Source organism: Hyaena hyaena, unplaced genomic scaffold (assembly GCF_003009895.1).
Source record: "Hyaena hyaena isolate Hyena2069 unplaced genomic scaffold, ASM300989v1 scaffold_10, whole genome shotgun sequence".
NCBI lineage: Eukaryota > Metazoa > Chordata > Mammalia > Carnivora > Hyaenidae > Hyaena > Hyaena hyaena.
This window is the reverse complement of record NW_024080642.1, coordinates 1,887,264-1,913,747: the sequence shown is the minus strand read 5'-3', so window position 1 is coordinate 1,913,747 and position 26,484 is coordinate 1,887,264. Positions and strand designations below refer to the sequence as shown.

At 42.8% G+C, this 26,484-nt stretch overlaps 1 protein-coding gene across 1 annotated transcript in view; it reads right to left on the bottom strand.

Annotated features, from left to right (window-relative positions):
• Window positions 1–26,233, bottom strand: part of CRLF3 (cytokine receptor like factor 3) — a 44,674-nt gene extending 18,441 nt beyond the window's left edge. The window contains exons 1-6 of the mRNA XM_039252138.1: window positions 26,035–26,233; window positions 10,780–10,987; window positions 7,764–7,851; window positions 7,119–7,296; window positions 4,123–4,345; window positions 3,315–3,447 (exon numbers count right to left, since the gene is read on the bottom strand). Of these exons, the coding sequence (XP_039108069.1) occupies window positions 3,315–3,447; window positions 4,123–4,345; window positions 7,119–7,296; window positions 7,764–7,851; window positions 10,780–10,987; window positions 26,035–26,151 (947 nt within the window). The 5' untranslated portion in view covers window positions 26,152–26,233. The remainder of the gene's footprint in view (window positions 1–3,314; window positions 3,448–4,122; window positions 4,346–7,118; window positions 7,297–7,763; window positions 7,852–10,779; window positions 10,988–26,034) is intronic.
• Window positions 26,234–26,484: the final 251 nt, after the last annotated feature.

Sequence of the window (26,484 nt, the reverse complement as noted above, 5' to 3'; positions counted from 1 at the left end):
TAGAGAAGAGAAAGTAAAAATATGGTTAAAAAACAGTAAGGAAATCTTAGAAGCAAGGAGAGGGAGAGTAGGAATGTTCAGGCAGAAAATCAAGGAGAGGCCTAGCAGGAGGAGGCTGCTTAGCAGACCTGGCCACCGAATGAGGCTGGGCTCTAGAGACTGACAGAGCCCGCCAGTAACAGGTTTCTTGGCTTCCACAGCTCTACACATTCCAGCAACTTCATCAGGAATAGACTGGGGGGGACCAACCGGGCAGTGCCTACACGCGTATAATCTTCCTGCTAACTGCGAGGCCTTCCAACACCCTTAAAACATGGAATAAAGTTTACCTTTAGTCAAGTTGGCCCATCTGTTCCCCCCTTATACAGGGGGGTGCCCCCCACCTCTCACATCTTCTGACTTAGCTCCTGATGCCTGCAAATCCTTTTAACAAGGGGAGAAGATATTTTCATTCCGCATTCAAAGGAAAAATGACAAAAATGCAAGAGTCTGGCTACAATAATACTGAGCTGAACTAAGTTTCAGTTAATCACCCTGCCAAGTGGGGCCCGGTCAGACATCTTTGGAAGAGGAGGAAGGAACAAATGGTTTACTGAGGCCTACTAAATGTCAGGCCACAGTCCACAGATAGTAAGTGGATCTGTACCAGTTTGGGTAATTTCCAATGTCTTATATATGTACTGAATGACATAAGAAACAAACCTAAGTATGCCACCTATTAGATCTTCCCCTGAGGAAGCCTTTAAAAGCAGGAGAGCATCAGGTCACCGTCTCTGCGGGGAAGAGGTCTCAGAAGGGGGAAAAGGAAAAGGGCTAAGGATATGGACATTGAAAAACTGTAGATTTCAACACTAACTAGAATCACATTTACCCTCCTGTCAAGAAGACAGAAAGAAACAATACAGACAATAAAACAGCTTTGCCATTGGCCAGTTATGTAACATTGGGTGACTTCACTTCTGTGCGCCTTAGTATCCTCATCCCTAAAATGGGCAGCTATACCTATTTTATTGGGTGACTGTAAGAATCAAATGAATATAGGGGCACCTGGGTGGCCCAGTAAGGAAAGCGTCTGTCCTGGTTTCGGCTCAGGTCATTTCCATGAGTCTGAGTGCCGCGTGTGGCTCTACACTGACAGTGCAATGCTTAGGATTCTCTCTCTCTCTGCCCCCAACTCACTCTCTCCAATAAACAAACTTAGGAAAAAAAAAAGAATCAAATGAATATAAGTACTTAAAGTATAACCTTGTATGTAGTAAACGCTGTTTAATTATCAACCGCAATTATTATTACTATGATTACTCTTCTTACTGTCTGAGATATTGGCCCTGAATCTATCCTGAACTCAGGAAGCCCTATCATTACACAGGAGCACACTGTTCTCCGGAGAGTCACTCATGGCAGTATTTCTATAAACAAAGGATATAAGAAGAAAAAGGGTTTGTTAGCAAACAAAATTCATGAACTCCCCTTTAGAGGACTTCAGGTACTAGATCCCTTATTTCTCTCTCTGTTGGTATTTGTCTGGTTATTAAGTCATTCTTCATAACCTAAGGGGTGAGAGGAGGTATCAATAATGACACAGGGTGGCTCAGTCAGTTAAGTGTCCGACTTCGGCTCAGGTCATGATCTCACGGTTCATGGGTTTGAGCCCCACGTCGGGCTCTGCGCGGACAGCTCAGAGACGGGAGCCTGCTTCAGATTCTTTCTCCTCTGTCCCTCCCCTGCTCACACGTGCTCTCGTTCTCTCTCTCAAAAATAAACAAACATTAAAAAAATTATTTTAAATGAGACTAAGCATAAACCAGTACATTCTGAGAACTGCTGACAGTTAAGAGGACTTGGCTGGGGGAGAATGTGGCCACGTTAGCTTACATAAAGCTTTCAGATACTCTCCAGGCTTCATATGACAAAGAACTGAGAACAACAGGAACTCTGAGCAACAATTCATCATAAAATCTCATGATCTCAAGGCCTAAAACTTAGAGAAGAGTTTGCTACCCTGCTTTTCCAAATTAAAACTGGGCTTTGGTTTCTAGCAAGAGCTATTCAGAAACAGGAGTTTAGAGAATACATCTCAGATAACATGAAAACAAGGAAATTGTTCTAATACAGGAAGAAATGAATGAAAAAACAGAAAAATGATTGGTGGTAGAAGAGCTTGCTTTCAGGTTTATTTTATACAGAAGTACATACATATATATATGTACAGACACATTTTACAGAGAATTACATACATTATGTACATTATGTATGTAATTCTCATATTTACACTGACAGGTTGTCTTTCACGGAGATTTGCTCATATTCATTTATAAAGGAAAAAAACTCTTGGCCTCTGATTTTTTAAGATTGACTTTTTAAGGGAGATGGAGGGAGGCAAACCATGAGAGACTCCTGAATGCTGAGAACAAACTGAGGACTGATGGGAAGTGGGGGGAGGCGAAGGGGGGTGATGGGCATGGGGGAGGGCACTTGTGGGGATGAGCATTGGGTGTTATATGGAAACCAACTTGACAATAAACTATTAAAAAAAAAAAAGACTTTTAAAAAAAATTTTTTTTTCAATGTTTTATTTATTTCCAGGAGAGAGAGAGAGAGAGCCAGCGTGAGCAGGGGAGGGTCAGAGAGAGAGGGAGTCACAGACTCTGAAAGAGCCTCCAGGCTCTGAGCTGGCAGCACAGAGCCTGACGCTGGGCTCGAACCCACGAACCGCGAGATCATGACCCAAGTGAAAGTCAGACGCTTAACCGACTAAGCCACCCAGGTGCCCCAAAGATTGACTTTTTAAAAAATGTATTTGAGAGACAGCATGCATGCATGTGTGCGCCTGGGCAGGGGAGGGGCAGAGAGAGAGGGAGAGAGAGAACCCCAAGCATGCTCTGGGCTGTCAGCATAGAACCCAACGCAGGGCTTGATCTCACAAACCCTGAGATCATGACCTTAGAGCTGAAATCAAGAGTGGGATGCTCAACCGACCAAGCCACCCAGACACCCCTAAAATTCTTTTGAGAGGTAGTCTACTTACCTCTATGTCCCAAAAATAAAAGAGTCATAAACATAATGAGTACGTGCCATGTATCAGGCATAAGCAAGACATCTTACATACATTACCTTAGTTCATCTTCGTAATAACCCTATGAACATAGGAGAAAACCAAAGCAGAAAGAAATGAGGAACTCTCCTCAGAGTAACACTGCCTACAAATGACAAGATAAGCTCAGGCCGACTCTGCATCCAAAGCTCACGCACCTTCTATGGCCTTCACTCTGCTGCCTAAGGCATGTATGACAGACAGTGTAATATCTACTTGCCTGAATGTCAACGTCTGCCCACAGAAGTAAGTCGGAGCGCGGGAGTAGAGGACACCCGAGGACTCAGAATCATTCCGGAGGGCTATGTTTCTTCGACTACTCAGGCTGTAGCCCTCAAAGCCAGCCGTCCACTCTTTTTAAAAAGCAAAGATATTGAAAATTATTAAAACCCTTTGAGAGTATCCCCGATACAGACACATTAAATAAAACTTGGAAGCAGAAGAGGCTGCTCTTAGGGGTCATGGGCAAGTTCCATAAAAGAAGAGACACAGCGACAGGATATCCTGGTTAATCCTACAAATCACAAAACACACGTTAGTCTACTGGGGCGTGGAAGATCAAGTGAGTGCTATCTGCTACCTAACGCAACGAGGTGAAGCATGATTGTTGGAGCTTATTCTAACCTGATTAAGAACTCATTAACAAGTAAGTCTAAAAATTTTAAAATAGTAATACAGGAGAGACCAATTTCTTTTTGTTTTGTTTTTTTAGGAGAGACCAACTTCAAATCATAAGACTTCCATCCCGATATTCATTTGTTTGGAAAATCAGTATCCTGATGCAACACTTAAATCTTTGGATTTAGGGGAGGCTAATAATCCTGCGGGGCACTATTCTTGGACTCTGGAGATAACTGAGGAAAACTTCTCAGAATTCAGGTGAAGTAATTTGAATAGGACAGGTTCCATGGTTTTCTCATCGACTCAGGTTTTACTGTCAGAAAACGTGGCTGGCAGGGTGCTGACGGAACAGGCAAAAGCGGTCTGATACACAGCTGAGCTTCAGGAGTGAGAAGGCAACAGCATACCATGCGGCACCAGCGTGGAGTGGCCCATTTGGGGGACGCTCCAAGGACTCCATTCCTGTCGGCCATCTCCTCGGGCGCAGACTCTGAACTGATAGTCAACGTTGGGGTCTATGTGCAACACTATGAACTCAGTTTCAGAGCCTACATATACGTCCTCAAAGTGATTTGAAGTGCATTTGCGGAACTGGAGCCTGTAATCCTGGGCTATAAAGTCGTCATCCACCTAAGGAGAAAGGCTTTACGTTAGGTACAAATCAGGGAATAATTTCTCTCGGCATCATGGCTTAACAACTCTTGCTTGGGCCAAGCATAGAAGCCCATGTACTGAATATGGGCCATTCTCAAGAAGGTCATAGAAAATATGGGGCGCCTGGGTGGCTCAGTCGGTTAACCGTCCGACTCCAGCTCAGGTCATGATCTCACGGTTCGTGGGTTTGAGTCCCGTGTTGGGCTCTGTGCTGACAGCTAGCCCAGAGCCTGGAGCCTGTTTCGGATTCTGTGTCTTCCCCTTTCTCTGACCCTCTCCTGCTCACACTGTCTCTCTCTCACACAGAAATAAATAAAAAACATTAAAAAAAAAAAAGAAAATATGCCATCATTATTTCCCTTCTTTCCTTTATTGAGCCACATGTTTTATACTCCCAGTCTGATTTGGAAAACTCTGCTTCCTTTGAAGAAATGCATGTTTTCTACACAATAATGCCAAAGATAAAGTATTCAAAATTCAAAGATAAGAATCCCACAACTAGGGGCGCTTAGGTGGTTCAGTTGGCTGAGCATCTGACACTTGATTTCAGCTCAGGTCATGATGCAAGAGTCATGGGATCGAGCCCCATGTCACGCTCCATGCTAACTGTGGAGCCTGCTTGGGATATTCTCTCTCTTTCGCTCTCACTCTCTTTCTTTCTCTGCCCCACCCCCACCCCATACCTATCTCCCACCAGTACGTGCGCACTCTCTAAAATTAAATTAAATTAAAATTAAACAAAGAATCCCACAACCACATCAGTCATATAACCAAAAGAATTAATATCCAGGATATGTAAAAGACTCCTAAAACTTAAAAACCACCCAATAAGGAAATGGACAAAAGACACAAATAAACATTCTATACAATTAAAATAGAAGCAACCAAAACATATAAAAATATTCAACCAAATTTGTAATATGGACAATGCAATCTAAAACCAAAATGAGGGAGGTGCCTGCGTGGCTCAATCGGTTAAGCACCCGACTTTGGCTCATGCCATGATCTCCCAGTTTGTGGGTTCAAGCTGTGCGTCAGGCTCTGTGCTGAGAGCTCAGAGCCTGGAGCCTGCTTTGGATTCTGTGTCTCCCTCTCTCTCTGCCCCTCCCCTGCTCTCACTCTGTCTCCCTCTCTCTCAGAAATACACAAAACAAAAATTTACAGACCCAAAATGAGGGGTGCTCAGGTGGCTCAGTCGGCTAAGCATCCGACTGCTGATTTCGGCTCAGGCTGTGATCTCACAGTGGTGAGATGGTGCTGGACATGGAGCCTGCTTAAGATTCTTTCTCTCTCTCCCTCTGCCCTTCCCACACACACGCACACTCTCTCTCTCTTAAAAAAAAAAAAAAGACATATAAGAAATGAATAAAGAAATAAAACCAAAATGAGATACCATATTGGCAAAAAGACAAAGTCTGGCAAAACCAAGTGCTGTCAGGACGCAGAGTAACAGGAGCCCTGCGCTGGTACACTCCCATTAAAGAGCTCAGTATTCGCTGGCAGAGTATGGGTCCAACACTCTAAGACCTCCTAATTTTACTGGGTATATACTTAAGAGAAACATCTTACACGTGTACACGAGGAAACATGAATAATAATGTTCATAGCACAAAAACTGGAAACTCTAGGTCCACTGACAGGCCAAAGAAGAAAAATGGAATGACAGTCTTTGTTTTGAACAAACAAAAACCTATTATTTTTTCTATTACGAACTTCATTAAAAAACTCATTTAAGAAAATGATTTCCAGAATATGAGCACCCACTCTGAATGATGTATCTGGCAAGAGCCAAGACACTTATGACCCATTGAGACACGGTTTCTTTTTTTTTTTTTTTTATTTTGAGTTTATTTATTGAGAGTGAGAGCACACACACGTGCACAAGTGGCGGAGGGGCAGAGAGAAGGGGAGAGAATCCCAAGCAGGCTCCATGCTATCAGCCCTGAGCCCAATGCAGGGCTTAATCTCACAAACGGTGAGATCATAACCTGACCTGAAATCAACAGTCAGACGCTTCACTGACTGAGCCACCCAGGTGCCCCGACTTACCATATTTTAGACAGAAACCATGTCCAGAGGTCCCAGGGCCCGACTTGATTCCCGCTCAGGTCATGATCTCAGTTCAAGCCCCACATCTGGTTCCGCACTAACAGTGAGGAGCCTGCTTGGGATTCTCTCTCTCTTCCTCTCTCTCTCTCTGCCCCTCCCATGCTCTCTCACTCTCTCTTAAAAATAAACTTAAAAAAAATAAACCTTTACAAGTATTTAAAAAAAAAAATAAAATATGGTAACTCATATACATAACATGATTTAACACACAAAATTCTCAGCAATGCTGAGAATGTGATGAAACCACATTTTAGGAACTTTATTTCAGAAATATTAGTTCAGCGTGGAACAGAAAATATCAGACACTTAATCAATACTCACTACAATCTTTTGACTTTTGTAATAAGCAGAAATGGGAAAGGTCTTCACCTCACTCAGGGTTAAGTTTGGGAAATCTGTGATGGGAAATACTGTTGTGATATAGGATTTTTAAAGGTACCTTCAAAACTATTTATCTCAAACTGGAGAGCTACCTCTATTCAAGTTCCCTGTGACTTTAATTGTAAAGCCAACGGGACTTTTGTTTGTGAAGAGAAGAAAATATTCAAAGGTAGTTAACAACAACAACAAAAAATCTTAAAGGGCCTCAAATCTCAAATCCATAATGTTGAAGCCACTGCTATAACTCTTAATTACATACCTTACACCATCGAACAATGATGCCTCCAGGCTTCTCTATTAGCTCTTCTATCTGTACCGGGGGGCGAGATGCTACTGTCCCATGCTTGAAAATGTGGTCTTTCACTATGTTCAGAATCGAGTCATCCAACTGAGCAGATAAACAAGGCACATCAACCAGTAAAGGCACTTCTGGTAAGCTGAGGAAACAAAGCTTATGTGTTTATGAGGCTTTTGATTGAAAGTTAAAAATACGAGGCATAGTTTAAATCAGTCACATACTATAATGCTGCTGAAACCCCCAGGAAATGATGCCAATGGCAACAGAGGCTTTGCAAGGTGTTACATAAAGATTCTCTTCCCAAATAACCAACAAAATAGAAAATTGCTAGAGCATCACTATTGTCAAGTTTATGCCAAAAGATCCAATGTACTCAGTTTCAATATGTGTAGAATTTCTAAAATTGAACAATTCTCTTACATATTAGGATTGAAGAAAATCCGTAATAAAACTATACCAAAAATTACAATCACAACTATTTCAATGGGCAGTGGACCCTGAAATCTATATTCTCTATCCCACTTATTCAGAATCTTTAACAGAGAGGGGGAAAAGCAGACAGTTTGAATGCTTAAAACTAAATCCCAAAGGCACTAACTACTTTACCTGTCCAACTGAATGTGTGACGCCTTTTTGGTAAAGTTCCACAGTTTTTCATTCTGTTCTCCTACACCACCAAGAATGGCAATCTCCCCTACAATCAGGAATAAGAGAACAAGTGCAGTGAAAAATGGTCCCATTATAAAGCAATCACTACAACCCATGTCAAGGTGGGTCTCTGGTTTTCCTACAAACAATTCTTAAGTGATTCCACAGTCAAATTCCCAAAAAGTAAAAGTAGAAACTATTCCAGAAGTGACTCTAAGGTGAAGCTCACTAGGAAAAGGGGTACACAACTGAATGTAACATTTTGCCAGAAATGAAACAATTTGCTGTTAACAAAGAAATCTGGTTTGTCAACCAAGTTGTTTTTTTTTTATAAGTGTTTTTAAACGTTTATTCATTTTTGAGAGACAGAGTGTGGGGAGAGGAGCAGAGAGAGAGGGAGACACAGAATCTGAAGTAGGCATCCAGGCTCGGAGCTGTCAGCAAAGAGCTTGATGTGGGGCTCGAAACTCACTGACTGTGAGATCATGACCTGACCTGAAGTCGGATGCTAAATCAACTGAACCACCCAGGCCCCCCTGTCTGTCCACCAATTTTATGCAAAGGAGAAGGTCAAGGTGCTTTTTTCCATCTTTCCTATAGACTCTTGACTTACAGAATTCCAACAAGAGCCAGTACAGGTATTACCCTGACAGAAGAATAGGGCACAGGGTCTTATAAAGTCAACTGACACAGCTTTTTTCCTGAAAGAATATCACACATTAGAAATTATTCCACAGAGGGGCACCTGGGTGGCTCAGTCAGTTAAGCATCTAACTTCAGCTCAGGTCATGATCTCTATTGAGTTCAAGTCCCACATCTGGCTCTGTGCTGTGAGCACAGAGCCTGTTTCAGATACTCTGTCCCCTTCCTCCCTGTCCCTCCCTCCCTCACCCATGCTCTCTCTCTCAAAAATAAACATTAAAAAAAAAAATTATCCCACAGAAAAATAACAAGGAAAAGCTATATAAAGGCATTTAAAAAATGGCAAACTTCTGTATCCTTCCAGGGCCCCGAAGAAATACTACCAGAAGAACTCTTTCTATCTGAATTTGCCCTGGAATGACTCAAAATTTTTAGGACCACATAACATGGCATTCTCCCTCACCAAAAGGAAAACAGAGACATACTGAACAGTGCCTGAAAGTCCTCAAAATTCCAGAAATAAGCTTTTATCCCTTGAGAGGAAGGAAAGAGATTGAAATTCAAAATATTTCTGAAATATAAAAAAAATTGAAGCATCAGATGCTGTAACAAAGAAGTTTGTGCCTCAAAGGATTTCTTTTCTAAAATAAACATTTCTCAGTCCTCAGGGTGATGGGTGACCTGTGAACTGCTTCTGGGTTTGTTTCCAGATGCAAAGCCTTCAGGGAAAGACATTCTGTGGTCCCACTAAAAAGCATTTTCTCAAAGGCACCGCTAGGGTCAGTGTCAAATCAGTTCTCACTGAAGAGAAGACAAAATGTAATAAACATGTAAAGACAACACCAATAGTACATTCTAAATGTTACTGCCAGGGGGTGGCTTTCCAATTGGAGTGACAGACTTGTTAGCCACGCACCCGTTTTATCCCAAGTCACTCATAGCACTCAATGCAGAATGGGTGGTACTCAGTCTCCTCTGGCTCCTTTTTCCTCAACTGTCCTTTAAATGCTGGCACCCCCACAATTCTACCCTCTGCCAGCCTCTCTTCTCACACTGTAACCCGGCTCTCGATCACTTCCTGACTCCCCTGGATTCAGGCTTGATGTATGCACCATCACCTGCCAGATTCTGTCTCCTAAGCCACGTGCTGCGTTCCCAACTGCCATCTGGGCATCCTGAGCCCCTCCACTCAACATGCCCCCTCCGAAATGCCTAACTACCCAGTGAAGCCCCTCCTTGTCTGTGGTTTATGTCTGTAAACAGCACAGTCCACCTGGTAATCCAAAATCAGGCTGATTTTGGTCATCCTAAGGCCTTCCCTTTATCCTCCAACCTAATATCCAGGCAATCACCAATAATCAACACTCACTGACAGGTAAAATCATCAATAATTCTCTCTCTGAAAAATCTTAAAATCAGCTCCACACCATCTCCACCTGTCACCGCCTTCTTCATTTCCTATCTGGATTGGTGCTACAACTTCCTAATTGGCCTCTTTTACAACTCCAGTCTTAATACAGTCTCCAAACTGTAGGCAGTACCTTTTTTTTTAATTGAAATCTAATTGTGTCACTCTGCTGCCTAAAATACTTCAAAATATCCCTGATAGGCCATTCACTTCACTCATGATGTTACTTCTGCTTCAAATTGTGCTGTTACCTCCTTTTCTTCCTTTGTCTGCTTAATGAACTCCTTCGAGCCTCTGTGGAACTCCTTCTACAGAAAGCGACCCTCCACTCGCCCGGAGTTAGGTGCTTCCCCTTCTGTGCTCCTGTGGGTCTTAAATTGATCTCAGCATGTATGCCTCTCTCAGTGTGCTGTGAACCCCAAAGGGCAGAACTGTTACCTTTTTATTTAACATACTCAACAAAGAGATAATACGAAGCGAGGACAGTGGGTGTGAAGACAGGAAGGTAGCGAGGCAAGACCTGGAATGCTTTAACCACAAACAGGCCACAGACAGGTGCAGAACTGCTACGATTTTCAGGAGTAAACACCAATCGTAATTTTTAACCTTTTATTTGAACACTGAAAAATATTTAAATAGTCTCAAGGGGCCTTAAAATCACTGTATTAACAGTGAAGAAGACACTCATAGAACCATTTGAGAAAAACCCTTTACTCCTTGTTGTGTAAATGATTATAATTAACACGTTGACTGCACTCACCCTGGGGGAGCTCACAGTGTATCTGCTGTCCTATATGACAAACTATCCTAAGGCAAGAGCATTCTAAGCACCCCACGGATGGCAAGAAGCCTGCTGGTACCCTGAGAAATTGACAAAGTGCCAATCTGAACGTGCCAGGCTTCACAGGCTCCCTGGACCCCCACCTTCTTGGACTAAGTCCTCTGCAGTATGAACTCCGTGCTCTATGAGCTTCTGGCAGTCATCGAGAGGTTTAATGGTCTCCTGTTCAATGGTGTCCACCTCTTGCAGAAGGGTCACCAATCGCTCATCCAGAAGCTTCCCAAGGGTTCCCTTTAAATCATTAAAATGCTGTTTAAGAACATCTCTGGTCTGCGATGCACTCTCTTTGATCTGAAAAGGAAGAACATAAACACTTAGAATCTCTGGAATAGGCTAATCCGCAGGCATCATCTAAAATCTCAAAGCACAACAACCATCTTCCATTTGTTGATAAATCAAATGTGATTAATTTGCACACACTTGCAGGAATGCACAGAACTAGCCTTCAGGTAAAACAGAATGGGCTCAAATCCTGGTTCCATCATTCACAACCTCCGTCGATTTGGTCATGTTAATTAAGCACTCTCGATTTGGTCACGTTAATTAAGCACTCTACACCTCAATTTCCTTATTTGTCAAGTCAATATAATACTTAACTCATGGAGTTGCTGTGAGGATTAAATAAAAATAATCTATGTGTTACACTTGGTAAAACAGCTGGCACGTTGTTGTTCCCAATAAATAAATGTTAGAAAGTATTGTTATCTGCACAAAGGAGTTCTTGGCAACAGTACATTTCAGTAAAAAAATATTTAAGTTAGGAGGGGATTAAAATTCATTTTACTGAAAAGTAGTAAATGGTATATTAGAAGGCCATCAATATTTTTTTAAGTTACCTAATGGATAAAATGCCCTCATTATGGTAAAACTAAGAATTTATTTAGAATTCAAAGAGGCTCACAGAAGGCAGAGAATGTTCATGAAAACACACGACTGGGACGATGCTTTAATCCTTTTTGAGTCACGCTCATCTTCGCAAGTCTCAGTAAGAGGTTTACAGGCCCTCTTCCCAGTAAAATGAATAACCCATACCCTAAAGAAATTAATTCAATTTCAAGGGTACACATTCCCTCAAATTTCCACCACGGCTTGCCTGAAGCAGTAATTCTGAAACTTGGTTTGCAGAAGAATCATGTAGGCTGCCTGTTACAATTTAGATGGGAGGGCTCCATCCCAGACCTACTGATTCAGAACCTTCGAGAAGGGTGAAAGGGTACATGGACAGAGTTCTCATGTTTGACAAGCCCACCTGTGATCCCACAGCCCATCCTCTGAGAAACACCGCCCTCAGGTCCACAGAGCCCAGAGTAAGAACTGGTGTCCTGGGAGACAGGCTGGGAAGGCTTTACAGCTCACAGAGATTTTGAAAACAAACCAGTTGTCTATACTGATACAAGATTTTTTTTTTTTAAGAATATGGATAACAAACAATTCACTCCCACTTAACAGGAAAATTTTAACAATTTGAATTAAAGCAAACACGCACTTACTTTGTAGATATTATATTAGCTTCATAGTAACATATTACATTTATTACTCTTACCCTTTTGTTGACTTTATCTTTGCAAGAGCATTCAAAGTCCAAGAAAATCCACAAGGCATACAACATTAAACACTTAATACAGAAATTTAAAAGTTTCCATTTATTCTCTAATACTAAATTTAAAAAGCAGAATACAAAACTGCTTCCCAGAAATGTTTACGACCATGTAAAAACAAAAAATACCTATACTCAAGGAGTACAAAGAAATCCGGGTGGGGGGAGTGTAAAGTGGTGGTGAAAGACAGTCTGATTGGCTGAAGAGGAAGGATCATGGAAATAATTTTTTCTCCTTCTGACATTACATACGTACATTCAATAATTACATACAATAGTTATGTGTGAAGTGAAAGAATTCCTTAAATCATAAAGAAAAAGAGAGATTCCAACTTAAGTTTAATTGTTGATTAGTCCCTGTGCAGTCACTAGGGAACTTCTATGAAATTAACTCAAGCCCAAGTTTAAAAAGAAAAGAGGGGGAGCCATACTCAAAATGTACTTGATTTGCTTAAGTACATTTGCTTGTCCTTAAGCCCCAGGTCCCACCATACATCGCAGCAGGGAAATAAAGGTTGCTAAATAAAAATGAAGTTAGTCAGGTACATCTTTAAGACTTTTTTTTTTTTTTTAAGAACTAGGGAAAGAACACCCTATGATTTTGATGTATCACCTGAATATTATTAGAAATGCAGATTCTTAGGCCCCACCAAGAACCACTGAATCAGGGCCTACATTTTAAACAAGACCCCTAGCTGGTGCACCTGGGTGGCTCGGTCGGTTAAGCATCCGACTTCGGCTCACGTCATGATCTCACGGTTCGCTGGTTCAAGCCCCGCATCGGGCTCTGTGCTGACAGCTTAGAGCCTGGAGCATGTTTTGGATTCTGTGTCTCCCTCTCTCTCTGACCCTCCCCTACTCACGCTGTCTCTCTCTCTCAGAAATAGATAAAACATTTAAAAATTTTTTACGGGCGCCTGGGTGGCTTAGTCGGTTAAGTGTCCGACTTTCGCTTAGGTCATGATCTCACGGTTCGTGGGTTCAAGCCCCGCGTCGGGCTCTGTGCTGACTGCCAGCTCAGAGCCTGGAGCCTGTTTCCGTCTGTGACTCCCTCTCTCTCTGACCCTCCCCTGCTCATGCCGTCTCTCTCTCTCTCCTAGAAATAAATAAAAACATCAAAAATAAATAAATAAATAAAAAATTTTTAAACAAGACCCCTAGGTGAATCATGATATTCCTTACAGATACCAAAATAAATGAAGACAACATGTCAAAACTTTGTCGTACAATTCACACCCCCCACCACAAGAGGAAATTCTGCAGTTGAGAAGTATACCAATGAGGTCCTGTCTTGCTCTTTAACGGATACGGCACACACAGGAAGTGCATTGGTTAGGTAAAGTCAATTTCCTCTTTAGAAAGAATTCAAAAGCTCCTTCAACTGTTTCAGAGCCCAAGTATGTTTTGTTTTTGTTTCAGAACCTCAGAGAGAGAGAGAGGAAAAAAAAAAAAAAAGGAAGTATGTGAACATAAAGCAGTGAGAGGACCGGGGAGGGGAGACTCCATTTCCAAATCTACGTCCTACATGTCTACCATAAATGTGGTCCCAGCCACTACTGTTTCAGACTTGGTACTACCTTGGCATCATTTTCTTCTCCACGAAATGGTTCCTTTCTTTTTTTTTCCTTCAAAAGAGAGACAGCGTGCAAGCAGGGGAGGGGGCAGAGAATTCCAAGAGGCTCCATGCTCAGCGCAGAGCCAGACACGAGGGTCGACACTACGACCCTGGGATCAGGACCTGAGCGACATCAAGGTCAGATGCTCAACGGACTGAGCCACGCAGGCCCCCTGAAATAGTTCATAACTGAAGTCACAGTCACCTTCTATTCAATCACGTAACTAATCAAGTTCATCTGCTTGGCTTTATGAAACTAAACAATGCAGACTTGACTGCTGAGTGGTTTCTTCTTATCTGACGTGTTACCATGGTCCAAATCAGTCTCTGTTAGCTCATTAACTTCACAATGACTCTCACGGGGTGGGGGGGGGGGTCTCTCTACTGACTACATTGAAGAGGGTGAATCTTGAAGAAGTCAAATAACTTTCCCAAGGTTTCACCGTGCCAGAAACAGTCTGACTCCAAGGACCATGGTCTTTCTACTTTTCCCATTTTCAGAGTTCTCAGGTAAGCCTATAAAGTATGTACCGACTGAAAACACTTCCTGCTATAACATGTATTTCTTATCCTTCCATAAAGACTAGTGTGGTTGGGGCCCCTAGGGTGGCTCAGTTGATTGAGCATCAGACTTTTTTTTTTAAATGTTTCTTTATTTTTGAGAGAGACAGAGACAGACGGCAAGCAGGGGAGGGACAGACAGAGAGGGAGACCCAGAATCTGAAGCAGGGCCCAGGTTCTGAGCCACTAGCACTGAGCCCAACGCAGGGCTTAAACCCACAAACTGAGATCATGACCTGAGCCAAAGTTGGACACTTACCCAACTGAGCCGTCCAGGTGCCCTGAGGGCCAGACTCTTGATTTCTGCTCAGGTCACAATCCCAGGGTCATGGGATTGAGCCCCGCATCAGGCTCCACACTCAGCATGGAGCCTGCTTTAGATTCCCATGCCCCTCTCCCTCTACCTCTCTCTTCACCTCTCATGATTTCTCTATATAATTAAAAAACAAAACAAAACAAAAAAAGAATCATGTAGGGGCGCCTAGGTGGCTTAGTCGGTTAAGCGTCCGACTTTCGCTTAGGTCACGATCTCGGGGTTCATGGATTCGAGCCCCGTGTCGGGCTCTGTGCTGACTGCCAGCTCAGAGCCTGGAGCCTGTTTCAGTCTGGGACTCCCTCTCTCTCTCTGACCCTCCCCTGCTCACACTCTCTCTCTCTCTCTCCTAGAAATAAATAAAACATTTAAAAAAAAAAATCATGTAGTAGACAACCAAACAGCCCCAAATCGACCTAGCCATACTAGGGCAAAGCAACTGTGAGACTAACAAAGTGGATTTAAATAAAATACAAATGATAAGCAACACAAGGTCTCAAAAAGGAAATTGTCATATACACTGTTTATGCTGATTAATAATATTCCAAACCAATTTTCCACCAAACCTCTACTGTAAGAGACCACTAACCTTCCTTACAAAGTTTCTACTGCAGTTTAATCTAATCCTTTAGCAACTGTATTTTTTTTAAGTCTATTTTTAAGTATATATTTTAAGTTCAGAGCCCAACTAGGGCTTGAACACACACCCCCTGAGATCAAGACATGAGCTAAGGTCAAGTTGGACGCTTAACTGAATGTCCCCTAAGCAACTGCATTTTTTTTTCAAGTTTATTTATTTATTGAGAGAGAGAGAGAGAGAGAGAGAGAGAGAGAGAATGCAAGGGGAGGGGCAGAGAGAGATAATCCCAAGCAGGCTCTGCACTGTCAGCTCAGAGCCTGACTCAGGGCTTGAACTCACAAACCATGAGATCATGATCTGAACCAAAACCAAGAACAGGACACTCAACCAACTGAGTCACCCAGGCTCTACCAAGCAACTGTATTTTTAATGTTTTAACATAAGGATGAGTTCACAAAATGCCAAAAAGTCACCAAGTTTACACATCAATACTAAGGCTTGCAAAAGCCTAGTAAATGCTTACTTCATAGCCTTCCAAGACAAGAGACTAATATATTTTCCTCCAGAGTTTAGATACTAAAAAAGTTATAAAACCTATGTAGAATACAACTTAAAACATCCGTGGTCTTCAGCAGCAACATACAGTTTATATCAATATAATACAATAATAATAAATAGCATATTTTAGAAAATTAACTGAAATCTCTTCCATCTTCTCTAAAACACACATTTTATGACTTTATAGAAGAAAATCATCTTTATCCTCCATGTTTAGCTTCCCAATTAACAAACAGGCAACTAAAACTATTTTTTTAATATTTTATTTTTAAGTAATTTCTACACCCAACATGGGGCTTGAACTCACAATCCTCAGACCAAGTCAACATGCTCCACTGACTAGGCCAACCGGGCACCCCAAAACTATTTTAAAATTAGAGACTGGCTTTAAACACTTAGCCTAAAGAACATAATCATCAAAAATAAAAGACAAAGTAAAGATATACAATAGTCCACTGAAATTGAAAAAGCCAACCAAAATGTTTCTTCTCAATTCAGGTGAAATGTACTGTATCAGCCACTTGTCTTTGCACAGGCACCAAGATGTTAGTCACGAGAAATAATAATGATGATGACAATAATAATCAGCAACATCGATTATAATACAGCTATCATATACTGAACACCTACTGTGTGCCAGGTACTTAACACCATGGTCTCATTTAAATGGCACCACAACCTTGTGAAGAAAGCATCTGTAGACGTGTAACATACTGGAGAGAGAGAAACATGCCCACATCACGAAGCCAGTAGTGACAGAGAATTTTAATTGTATGACTTGCTCCTAAGTGCTGCTGCATGTCCTTCTTGCCTCTCTCACATTTAGGCACTTTTGTTTTAAATACCTATTTGAAAACACTCAGAAAGAAAGTCTTTTATTACCTGACTTGGTAGTCTGTCATAGCAGTGGACCCCAGCAAACCAGGAAGTACACGTCCTGATACCCTGTCACTATGCAGCCCTCTCCCTGAGAACGCAGGCTGGGCCGTGACGGGCACTTGCAGGCCTAAGTGCACAGCTGCAGAGTGGAACTGATGCTGTGTCAGCTCCGGGCCTCAGCCTTCAGAAGGCCTGGCAACTGCTGCTTCTGCACTTTGGAGGGTCCTGAGCCACTGTCCTTTGTGAAGAGTGGAAGGGGCAGAGAAGAGGGAATGGGGGAGGAAGGGGGGGACTGGCACCCAGGCCCAGCCATGACAGCATTCCAATGGAGTCCTCCTTCCACTAAGGCTCCAAACAGGTAAGTGAACATTCCTTCTTGAAATTTCCAGCCCTGACTGCAATTACATGAGTGTTGCCAGCAAATGGAAGAAATGCCCAACCCAGCCCCAGTCAATCCCCAGAACAGTAAGCAAACAAGATGGTTTTTTTAAGCCATTACACTTAGGTGTAGTTTATTACATAACAACAAATCACCAAACCTTATGATCAAACAAGTTTAATTCTTGATTATCTGCATTAGTGAACAGAGTGCATATAATCAAGACCACGAATAATCTAAAGAGAACGTCTGCAAAATTACACCCACATCATTCATAAAGGCACTTATTCAATATTTATTGAGGTCTAAGAGGTGCCAGGAGCTGGGGTTATAAAGATGAATAAAGCATGGGCCTGACCTCAAAAAAGCTGTCATTCTGGTGAAAGAGAAAGTTGCATGCACACGTAACTATAATAAAATGTGTGAAGTTCTTACATAAGCGGGATGGCCACAAACTGCCACCTGAGTTCAAAAACAGCATTCTACTAGGAAACACAGAAGGAGACACTTGAAGAATATGTTACAATCTGGAGAAGCAGGGGACATCTCCTTGAATAACAAGAATATTTAGTGGTATTATTCTTATGGCTAATATTTATTAAGCGCTTTGCATGTCCCAGGCATTGTGCTAAGCACTTTAAATACATTGCTCATTTTAATTCCCACATTGGCCAAGCAAAGTAGGTATTATCCTTACCCTCACTGTACAGAGAAGAAAAGTGAGGATCAGAAAAGATAAGCTTCTCAGGGTACCTGGGTGGCTCAGTCACTTAAGTGTCCAACTCTGGCTCAGGTCATGATCTTGCAGTTAGTGGTTCGAGCCCCATGTCGGGCTCTGTACTGTATATATATATTATATACATATAAACATAAATATAAATATAAATATTTAAATATATATATAAATGTAATATATATATATTTAAAAAAGAAAAGTTTTGGGGTGCCTGGGTGGCTCAGTCAGCTAAGTGTCGACCTTGGCTCAGGTCATGATCTCACGGTTCATGGGTTCAAGCTTTACATCGGGCTGTGTGCTCACAGCTCAGAGCCTGGAGCCTGCTTCAGATTCTGTGTCTCTTTCTCTGCTCCTCCCCTGCTCATGCTTGCTCTTGCTCTCATAAATAAACAAATAAATAGGAAAAATTTCTAAGGTCTCATGGCTAATAGGAGCAAGTGCTAGCAAAGTAAAATAACTACAAATATAAGAGGTTCATTGATAACTCTCAATAAAAGCCTGTCCTACATTTGGCTGACTTTTTAGATCATAATTAGCCAGATTACTTACCAGTTTATAGCAATAAGAGTAGTTTTTCTCTATCAAAATTATCCATACACTACATTTACACTGAAAACAACACCTACACAGAGAAAAACCTAGGCACCTCTGTGACATTCACACTCTTTTTAATTAACATCACCAATTTTAACATTACTGATTCAGAAAGCATTTTTTTTTTAATTTTAATGTTTTACTTATTTCTGAGAGAGAGAGAGAGAGAGAGAGAGACAGCGTGAGCAGAGTAGGATCAGAGAGACAGGGAGGTACAGAATCTGAAACAGGCTCCAGGCTCTGAGCTAGCTGTCAGCACAGAGCCTGACGGAGGGCTCGAACCCACAAACTGTGAGATCATGACCTGAGCCGAAGTTGGACGCTTAACTGACTAGGCCACCCAGGTGCCCCCAGAAGGCATATTTTATTTTATTTTTTATTATTTTATTTTAGAGAGTGAGAGAGTGAGCAAAGTAGGAGGAGAGAAGGGATCTTAAGTAGGCTCCATGCTCGGCGCAGAGCCTGACACGGGGCTTGATCCCATGAACCATGAATTATGACCTGGGCCAAAATCAAGAGCCGGATGTTTAAACAACTAAACCACCCAAGTGCCCCCAGAAAGCATGTTTAAAAACAATTTGTGAAAAGAATCATTTGAAAAGATGATTGAAAGCCAATGTAAACACGTGGTCTTCTGCATACAAATATGTGTGCAACTTTTTTCTTCCCCCTTGGCTGTTGGTTAGTTTTGCTTCTAGAGCGTTGCTTCCAGTATCGTGGCATACCTACATCAGTATGTTTTAGCCTACCACCAACAAATGCTAAGTTGCTAAATGCTCCATGTAAAACTAACCAAAAGAAAAAAAAATGGACACGAAGTTGTATATACAGTAGTCTCTCAGTTTTGCAAAATAATACGCCTAGAAGGATACACCAAAACGTTAACAGTGGTTGTCTGTAAGTAGGAGAATTATAGGTTGTTTTAAAATTAGTTCATCTGTTCTCAGTTTTCCCCAGCTTTAGATTTAACCTTTTCTTAGGATACTATGATAACTACTACTGCAGTAACATCATTTTCAGTCTGATTTCTGGACTGTTTTGAAAATGGGTAACAGAACGGGAAGTGGGAGATAAAAGAAGCAATAATAGCTTTCTTTTCTTTGCTGAGCTACTAAAGACTTCCTGCCCTGCTTTTCTGAAATGACTTTTTTCCCCTGAGTTCTAGATCTGTCCCAGTCTTCAACTAGTATGCTAAGTGTTTTCAAACCCTGTGGGAATAATGATCTATAGAGGACACGGTATTGTACATTAAGAATATCAAGACTGCTAGTTAAATCAAACAAATTATCTGAAATCAACTATTAAAAAATTGGAAACAAAATACTATAAAAGACAAATAGTCACATTACAGACGTTAAGGGGTGCTAGGCAAGCCCTCAATTATTTGCTTGTGTATTGTTATAGAATTACCTAACAACCGGGGCGCCCACAGGGCTCAGTCAGTTAAGCATACGACTTTGGCTCAGGACGTGATTTCACAGTTTGTGGGTTCAAGCCCCACGTCAGGTTCTGTGCTGACAGCTCAGAGCCTGGAGCCTGTTTCGGATTCTGTGTCTCCCTCTCTCTCTGCCTCTCCCTGGCTTGTGCCCTATCTCTTTATCTCTCAAAAATAAACATTAAAAAATTTTTAAAATTATCTAACAAACCTATGCTATCTCAAACAATTTTTTTAAGTGGACTCTACATTCAATGCAGGGCTCAAACTCAGAACCCCAAGATCAAGTTCTCATACCCTACTAACTGAGCCAGCCAGGCTCCCCTCAAACAATGTTTTTATCTTGAGGATAAAGAACAGCAATTTATAACAACATACCTTTGATTTAGATTAAACTACAGAAATCGGTAAAGAGCTTGGGGTGCCTGGCTGGCGCAGGTGGTTGAGCGTCTGACTCTTGATTTCAGTTCAGGTCGTGATCCTAGGGTCTTGGAAAGGAGTCCCGAGAGGGGCTCTGAGTTGAGCACGGACCTGCTTGAGATTCTCTCTCTTTCTCCCTCTGCCCCTCTCTCCCACTTGTGCATGCACTCTCTCGCTCCCAAATTTAAAAAGGAAGGAAGGAAGGAAGGAAAGAGAGAAAGAAAGAAAAGAAAGAAATCAAGAGCTGAAGAAACAGATGAATGGTATACTCTAAGGTAGTATGCCTCAATTTTTTTTTTTTTAAATTTTTTTAATGTTTTATTTATTTCTAGGAGAGAGAGAGAGACAGCGTGAGCAGGGGAGGGTCAGAGAGAGAGGGAGTCACAGACTGAAACAGGCTCCAGGCTCTGAGCTGGCAGTCAGCACAGAGCCCGACGCGGGGCTCGAACCCACGAACCGCGAGATCATGACCTAAGCGAAAGTCGGACGCTTAACCGACTAAGCCACCCAGGCGCCCCAGTATGCCTCAATTTTTAATGTGCATGCATATTATACCTGGCAATCTTGTTCAAGTACAGATTATGATTCAGTAGGTCTGGGTGGGGCCTGATTGCTATATTCTTCATAAGCTCTCAGGTCACGGACCACATTTAAGGTAGCAAGGATCAAAAGGACACCACTGTGGGGAGCCTGGGTGGCTCGGTTGGTTGAGTCTCAGACTTGGGCTCAGGCTCTTATCTCCCATTTCCCCACAGAGAACTTGCTACTGTCAAGGCTGTCAACGTGGAGCCTGCTTGGGATCCTCAGTTCCCCTCTCTCTGCCCCTCCCCCGCTCATGCTCTTTGTCTTTCTCAAAAATAAACAAACATTCAAAAAATAAATAAATAAAAGGACAGCACTGTTCAGAGCGATGCAGGGTCCTCACCAAATAGTATTTTAACTAGGTAACCAGATCTGGCCCTTTATTATCAAAGAACAGAGACTTGCTTTCATCAGTGCCCCAAGAGACACTGAATCACAGCAAAAGGCACATGAAGGGGGCGTCTGGCTGGCTCAGTTGGTAGAGCAGCTCAGGACTCTTGATCTCAGCATGGTGAATTCAACCCCGATGTCACAGAGATTAGTTTAAAAAATAAATAAATCTTAAAAAAAAAAAAAGGCATATGAAGGCCAACATGTTTACTTCCTAGCATGAATTATAACTGTACACAGGCTAGAATATTGGTTATTTCTTACTACAGGCACCTTCTGTTCCTCAAACTAATCCCCCTTTGACACATACAAAGTTTCTGGACCTGCAAAGCTTAAGGACTAGGCCCCAGACAGTGGCAATGTCATCAAGGTAGTGTCACTCTGTGAGGCACATCTAACTGGCCAGCTGACATCACTATGTGACACATCGATCAGCTACCTCTACTTATAACATGCAGGAAAGCCAAGCCTGCAGAAATAAACAAGAGATGAAAAACACAATGGAAGTGAAATCTAAAAATGAATACACAAAGATTTAGGTGTTTCCTATTTGTTTTGCTTTTAGGGGTAATAGTCCAAAGACCCACCAACAAAGGGAAGAGTAAATCCGTGAGAGCACTCATCTGTTTCCCTCAGCCACAGTATTTCTAAGACCTAGAAGTATCTCTGACTCACAGCAGGCACCTAATAAATATTTACTGATGAATGAATAAGTGAGCATTTAAGGACAGTGGGAGTTAATTTCTCTGGTATTTACATCTTAGGACCAAAGACTCCAGGGAGCTACACAGAACTATTCTTAATGATGTCAACATCAGTGAGGACAGGTTGCCTGTAAACATCATCTGATTTCCTGAAGACAACGAACATACCTCTCTAGTCCTGAACTTATTTGAACAGTAAGAGTTATAAGGCACTCTTGCATTCCTACACAGAACTTCCTTTTCTGCAGAGACAGAGGGCAGGGCCTAAACTAACCACAAGAAGAGAAGCTGCTGCATGCTGGCAGTTGTTTCTGACAGAATAGCAAAACAGTTTTACTCTTCTTCCTTCTAGATTTTCAGAGACATGATTTCTTAAAATAAGAGATTTTAATTTTTTTTAATGTTTTTTATTTTTTTATTTTTTTGAGAGTCAGAGAGAGACAGCGCTAGCAGGGGAGGGTCAGAGAGAGAGGGAGAAGCAGAATTCGAAGACAGGCTCCAGGCTCTGAGCTAGCTGTCAGCACAGAGCCCGGTGCGAGGTTCAAACCCACGAACTGTGAGATCATGACCTGAGCCGAAGTCGGATGCTCAACCGACTGAGCCACCCAGGCCCCCCAAAATAAGAGATTAAAAAAAAATTTTTTTTTTTTAATTTTTGAGAGAGAGAGAGAGAGCATGAGCAGGGGAGGGGCAGAGAGAGAGGGGGTGAGAGAATCCAAGAGGACTCTCCACTGACAGCAGAAGGCTGACGCGGGGCTCAAACTCATAAACTGTGAGATCATGACCTGAACCGACTGAGCCACCCAGGTGCCCCTTCAGGGGAGATTTTTTAAAGGGTAAGAAACAAGCAAAGATAAAAAGTGCTCCAGGGGCGCCTGGGTGGCTTAGTCAGTCAAGCGTCCGACTTTCGCTTAGGTCATGATCTCGCGGTTCATGGGTTCGAGCCCCGCGTCGGGCTCTGTGCTGACTTCCAGAGTCTGTTTCAGACTCTGTTTCAGAGTCTGTGACTCCCTCTCTCTCTGACCCTCCCCTGCTCACGCTGTCTCTCTCTCTCTCTCTCCTAGAAATAAATAAAACATTAAAAAAAATTTTTTGAAAAAAAAAGTGTTCCAAAGCATTAAGCAAAGGCTTACCATACAATCCAGCAATTCCTAAGTATATACTGAAAGAACTGACACTATATCCACACAAAACAAAAACAAAAACAAAAACAAAAACAAAAAACCCGGTACATGAATGTTCACAGCAACAGTATTCATAATAGGCAAAAAGTGAAAGCAATCCAAGTGTCTGTCAATTGTATATCCACACAACAAATATTATTCCGCCATAGAAAGGACTGAAGTATCGATTACGTGCTACCACAAGGATGAACCTTGGAAACACTGTGCTGTCAAAGAAGCCAGTCACAAGGGGCCACATATTGTATGATTCCATCCATACGAAATGTCCTGAAGAGGCAAATCCAAATAGAGAAAGCAGTTTACTGGCTGTCAGAGACAGAGGGAGTGATAGCTCACAGGGAGGAGATTTCTTTTTGGGGTGATGAAAATGTTCTGGAATTAGATAGTGGAGACGGTTGCACCACTTTGTGAATATACGAGAAAAGGCTAAAGTGTACATTTTAAGGCATGGATTTTATGGTATGTAAATTATATATCAATTAAAAAAATCACATGCCAAAAGGAAACAAAACCCGATGAGTAAAAAAAAGAAAACACACACACACACACACAAAGCAGAGGCTCTCTCCTCTGTGCTCATCCTCCCCCCATGCAAAATCTTTACTAAAAAGCCAAACATTCTGTAGTTATTCTGAAAATGACTGGAACCCTAAAAATACCTTAACCAAACAAAAGCAGCTGCTTATTTTGATAACATTTTTGTAACACAGACTTTCCTTAAAATGCAAGTTGACACAGGGCTTATTGTACAAATCCAAACATATACAATCCACTAGAATTAGCTTTGAGGAGAGACGCCTTGTAACTGGGACTGGCGCAAAACACATTCCAGTTCGCAAAAGAGAATTAACACTAGTAGCCTAGCCAGAAGGCAGTGTCCTTAGGAACCTAACTGTGATGGATGTTCTTTTGGTGCTTTCTGTCTCAAGCCTGAGACAATGGGCCTCACAAAACAAAACAAACCGCCCCCCCCCCCACTGAAACTACACCAAACTGCAGGGAAGTATGTCCTGTATTTAAATTACTGCATCTAAGACTTCAAAGAATATAGGTCTAGAAACTGAATTCTAACCCATTCAGAATGGGATCATACCAAATTTGTTAAGGGAATTCAATATTACACAAGACATTACTGCTCCCAGGTGCTAAACTCATTCTTTTAGAGTCAAGGCTACGGTTTCTTAGTTGCAGATGAGTTAAAGGAAGTTCCTGCTCATATATGATATCTTAACTGGCTTAAACATTACTCAAATAATAAGAGACACTTTTTTCAAAAAAAAGATACTTTAATCTCTTTTGAAACAATGTCCTTGATTTAGAACCTCTATTTCAAAAGAGTAGGAGTAAGGCAGATGTTTTCAAATAGAAATCAAGATGAATGCACTAGAAGCCCATGAAAAGCATTCACCAGACTGGTGAAACCATATCTAAATTTTGCTCCCAGTTTTACTACTAGACTACAAATAAGGTGTGGCCTAAGGAGCTCTACAAGGTTTTTTGTTTGTTTGCTGTTTTTTTGTTTGTTTGTAAGTTTATCTATTTTGAGAGGGTAAGAGAGAGAACAGTAGGGGAGGGGCAGAGGGAAGGATAGACAGAACCCCAAAGAGAATCCCATCGCCGGGTTCTAACCCACACGAACCCGTGAGATCACAGCCTGAGCCAAGATCAAGAGTTAGGTGCTTAACCGACTGAGCCACCCAGGCGCCCCTACAAGGTTTTAAAAATATATAAAACCTAGAGCATGCTGAATATTCTTAATGAGCAATATACCCAAAGGCACTGTTATCACAGTACTTTCTACCAGTTGCACATTTTCAGATTCTGTGCAGCACGGGAGTTACTAGGATAACAATATCGATTAATTCAAGTGTGATGTAGCAAACTCCCACTCGCTCAAATGACTCCACTCAGAAGGAACCCAATTCACTCAAAACGCATCTACTAAGCACCTGTGTGAATAGCAGCTTGAGGATTATCTGTCCTCGTACACATTGGCAGTGGGTTATATCTTTCTTCTGTGTGTGTTCCAGGGTGCTCCTTTATCTTTGATAACCATGTCCCCACCGAACAGATAAAACTGTCACTTGAAAGTATATTTAGCTTCTCCTTTCAGCACTCCTTTCTTTAAATCTGTTTTTCCATTCCCCTTCACTTTTGTATTCTTCAAGTATTTCCATCTCCTTCTTTTGCTTTTCCAACACAGCTCCACCTTAAATTTCTAAACCACACAGAACAGGGTTCTGCTAAATGCTTTTTTTTTTTTTAATGCATTCGAGGTTATAGGAGATACTACTACTTTCAGGCACTAATCCCATTCATTGGGTGTTAAGTCCATTGCTTCTCAATCACCCTGTCTCAGTGTCTTGAGTCCTCCCCACCAGGCTCTCTACAATCGGCCGCCATCCCCACGGCAGGTTTTCCCAAAGAACCTCCACCTCCCCCAGCGCTCTTCGATGCTCCCGGCCCTCCCCTCTGGGACGCCCTCTGCTCCCCCGCTCTCCCCAACCTCGAACCCCACCCCTATCCCCGTCACCTCCCCACACAGTTCAGGGAACGCCCCTCACACTCTCCCGCGATCACCTAAACTTGTCTCTTCCCCTAAAGGCTCCCCTCTCCCCCCCACCGCTCACCCACCTCCCTCGTTCCCAGACCCAGCTGGGTCTCCCCACACCTTCAGAGACTCCTCCCTCCTCCCTTCAGAGTTTTGGGACACTCGCGCCCCTCCGAGCTCTCCCGGCCCTCCACCCACCCGCCGGGCACCCCAAGCCCTCCCCGGGGCCCTCAGCGCCCCTACGGGCGCGGCCCTCCGACCTGCCTCCGCGCCTCCTGCAGCCCCTGCAGCCTGTGGCCCAGCTCCCGCCGGTAGCTCTGCGCCGCCTCCACGTTTTCGCGGGCCTCCTGCAGCAGCAGCTCGGGCTCCAGCTCCATCGCCCCCTCGTCCGGCCGCGCTGCCGGCGGCTGCGGGCGCGGCTTCCCCACTGAACCCGGCGCCGGCGAGCGGCCCGGCGCGACCACGCGCAGGCGGAAGCGCCGCCCCGCCCCGCCCCACGGCCGCCTTGATTGACAGCCGCACCGGCGCCCGGCGAGACCCGCCTCCGGGTCCCAGCGCCGCCCTCCCGCCCCCAGGCCCACGCGGCAATGACCCCGTGCACGCGCTGCGCCTGGCCGTGGTGCTTCCTCCAGACACGCGAAGGGAATGATTAGTAAGTACACCTTGCGGGGTGCTTCCCATATCTTATGCCGTTCTGGCCTCACTGCCAG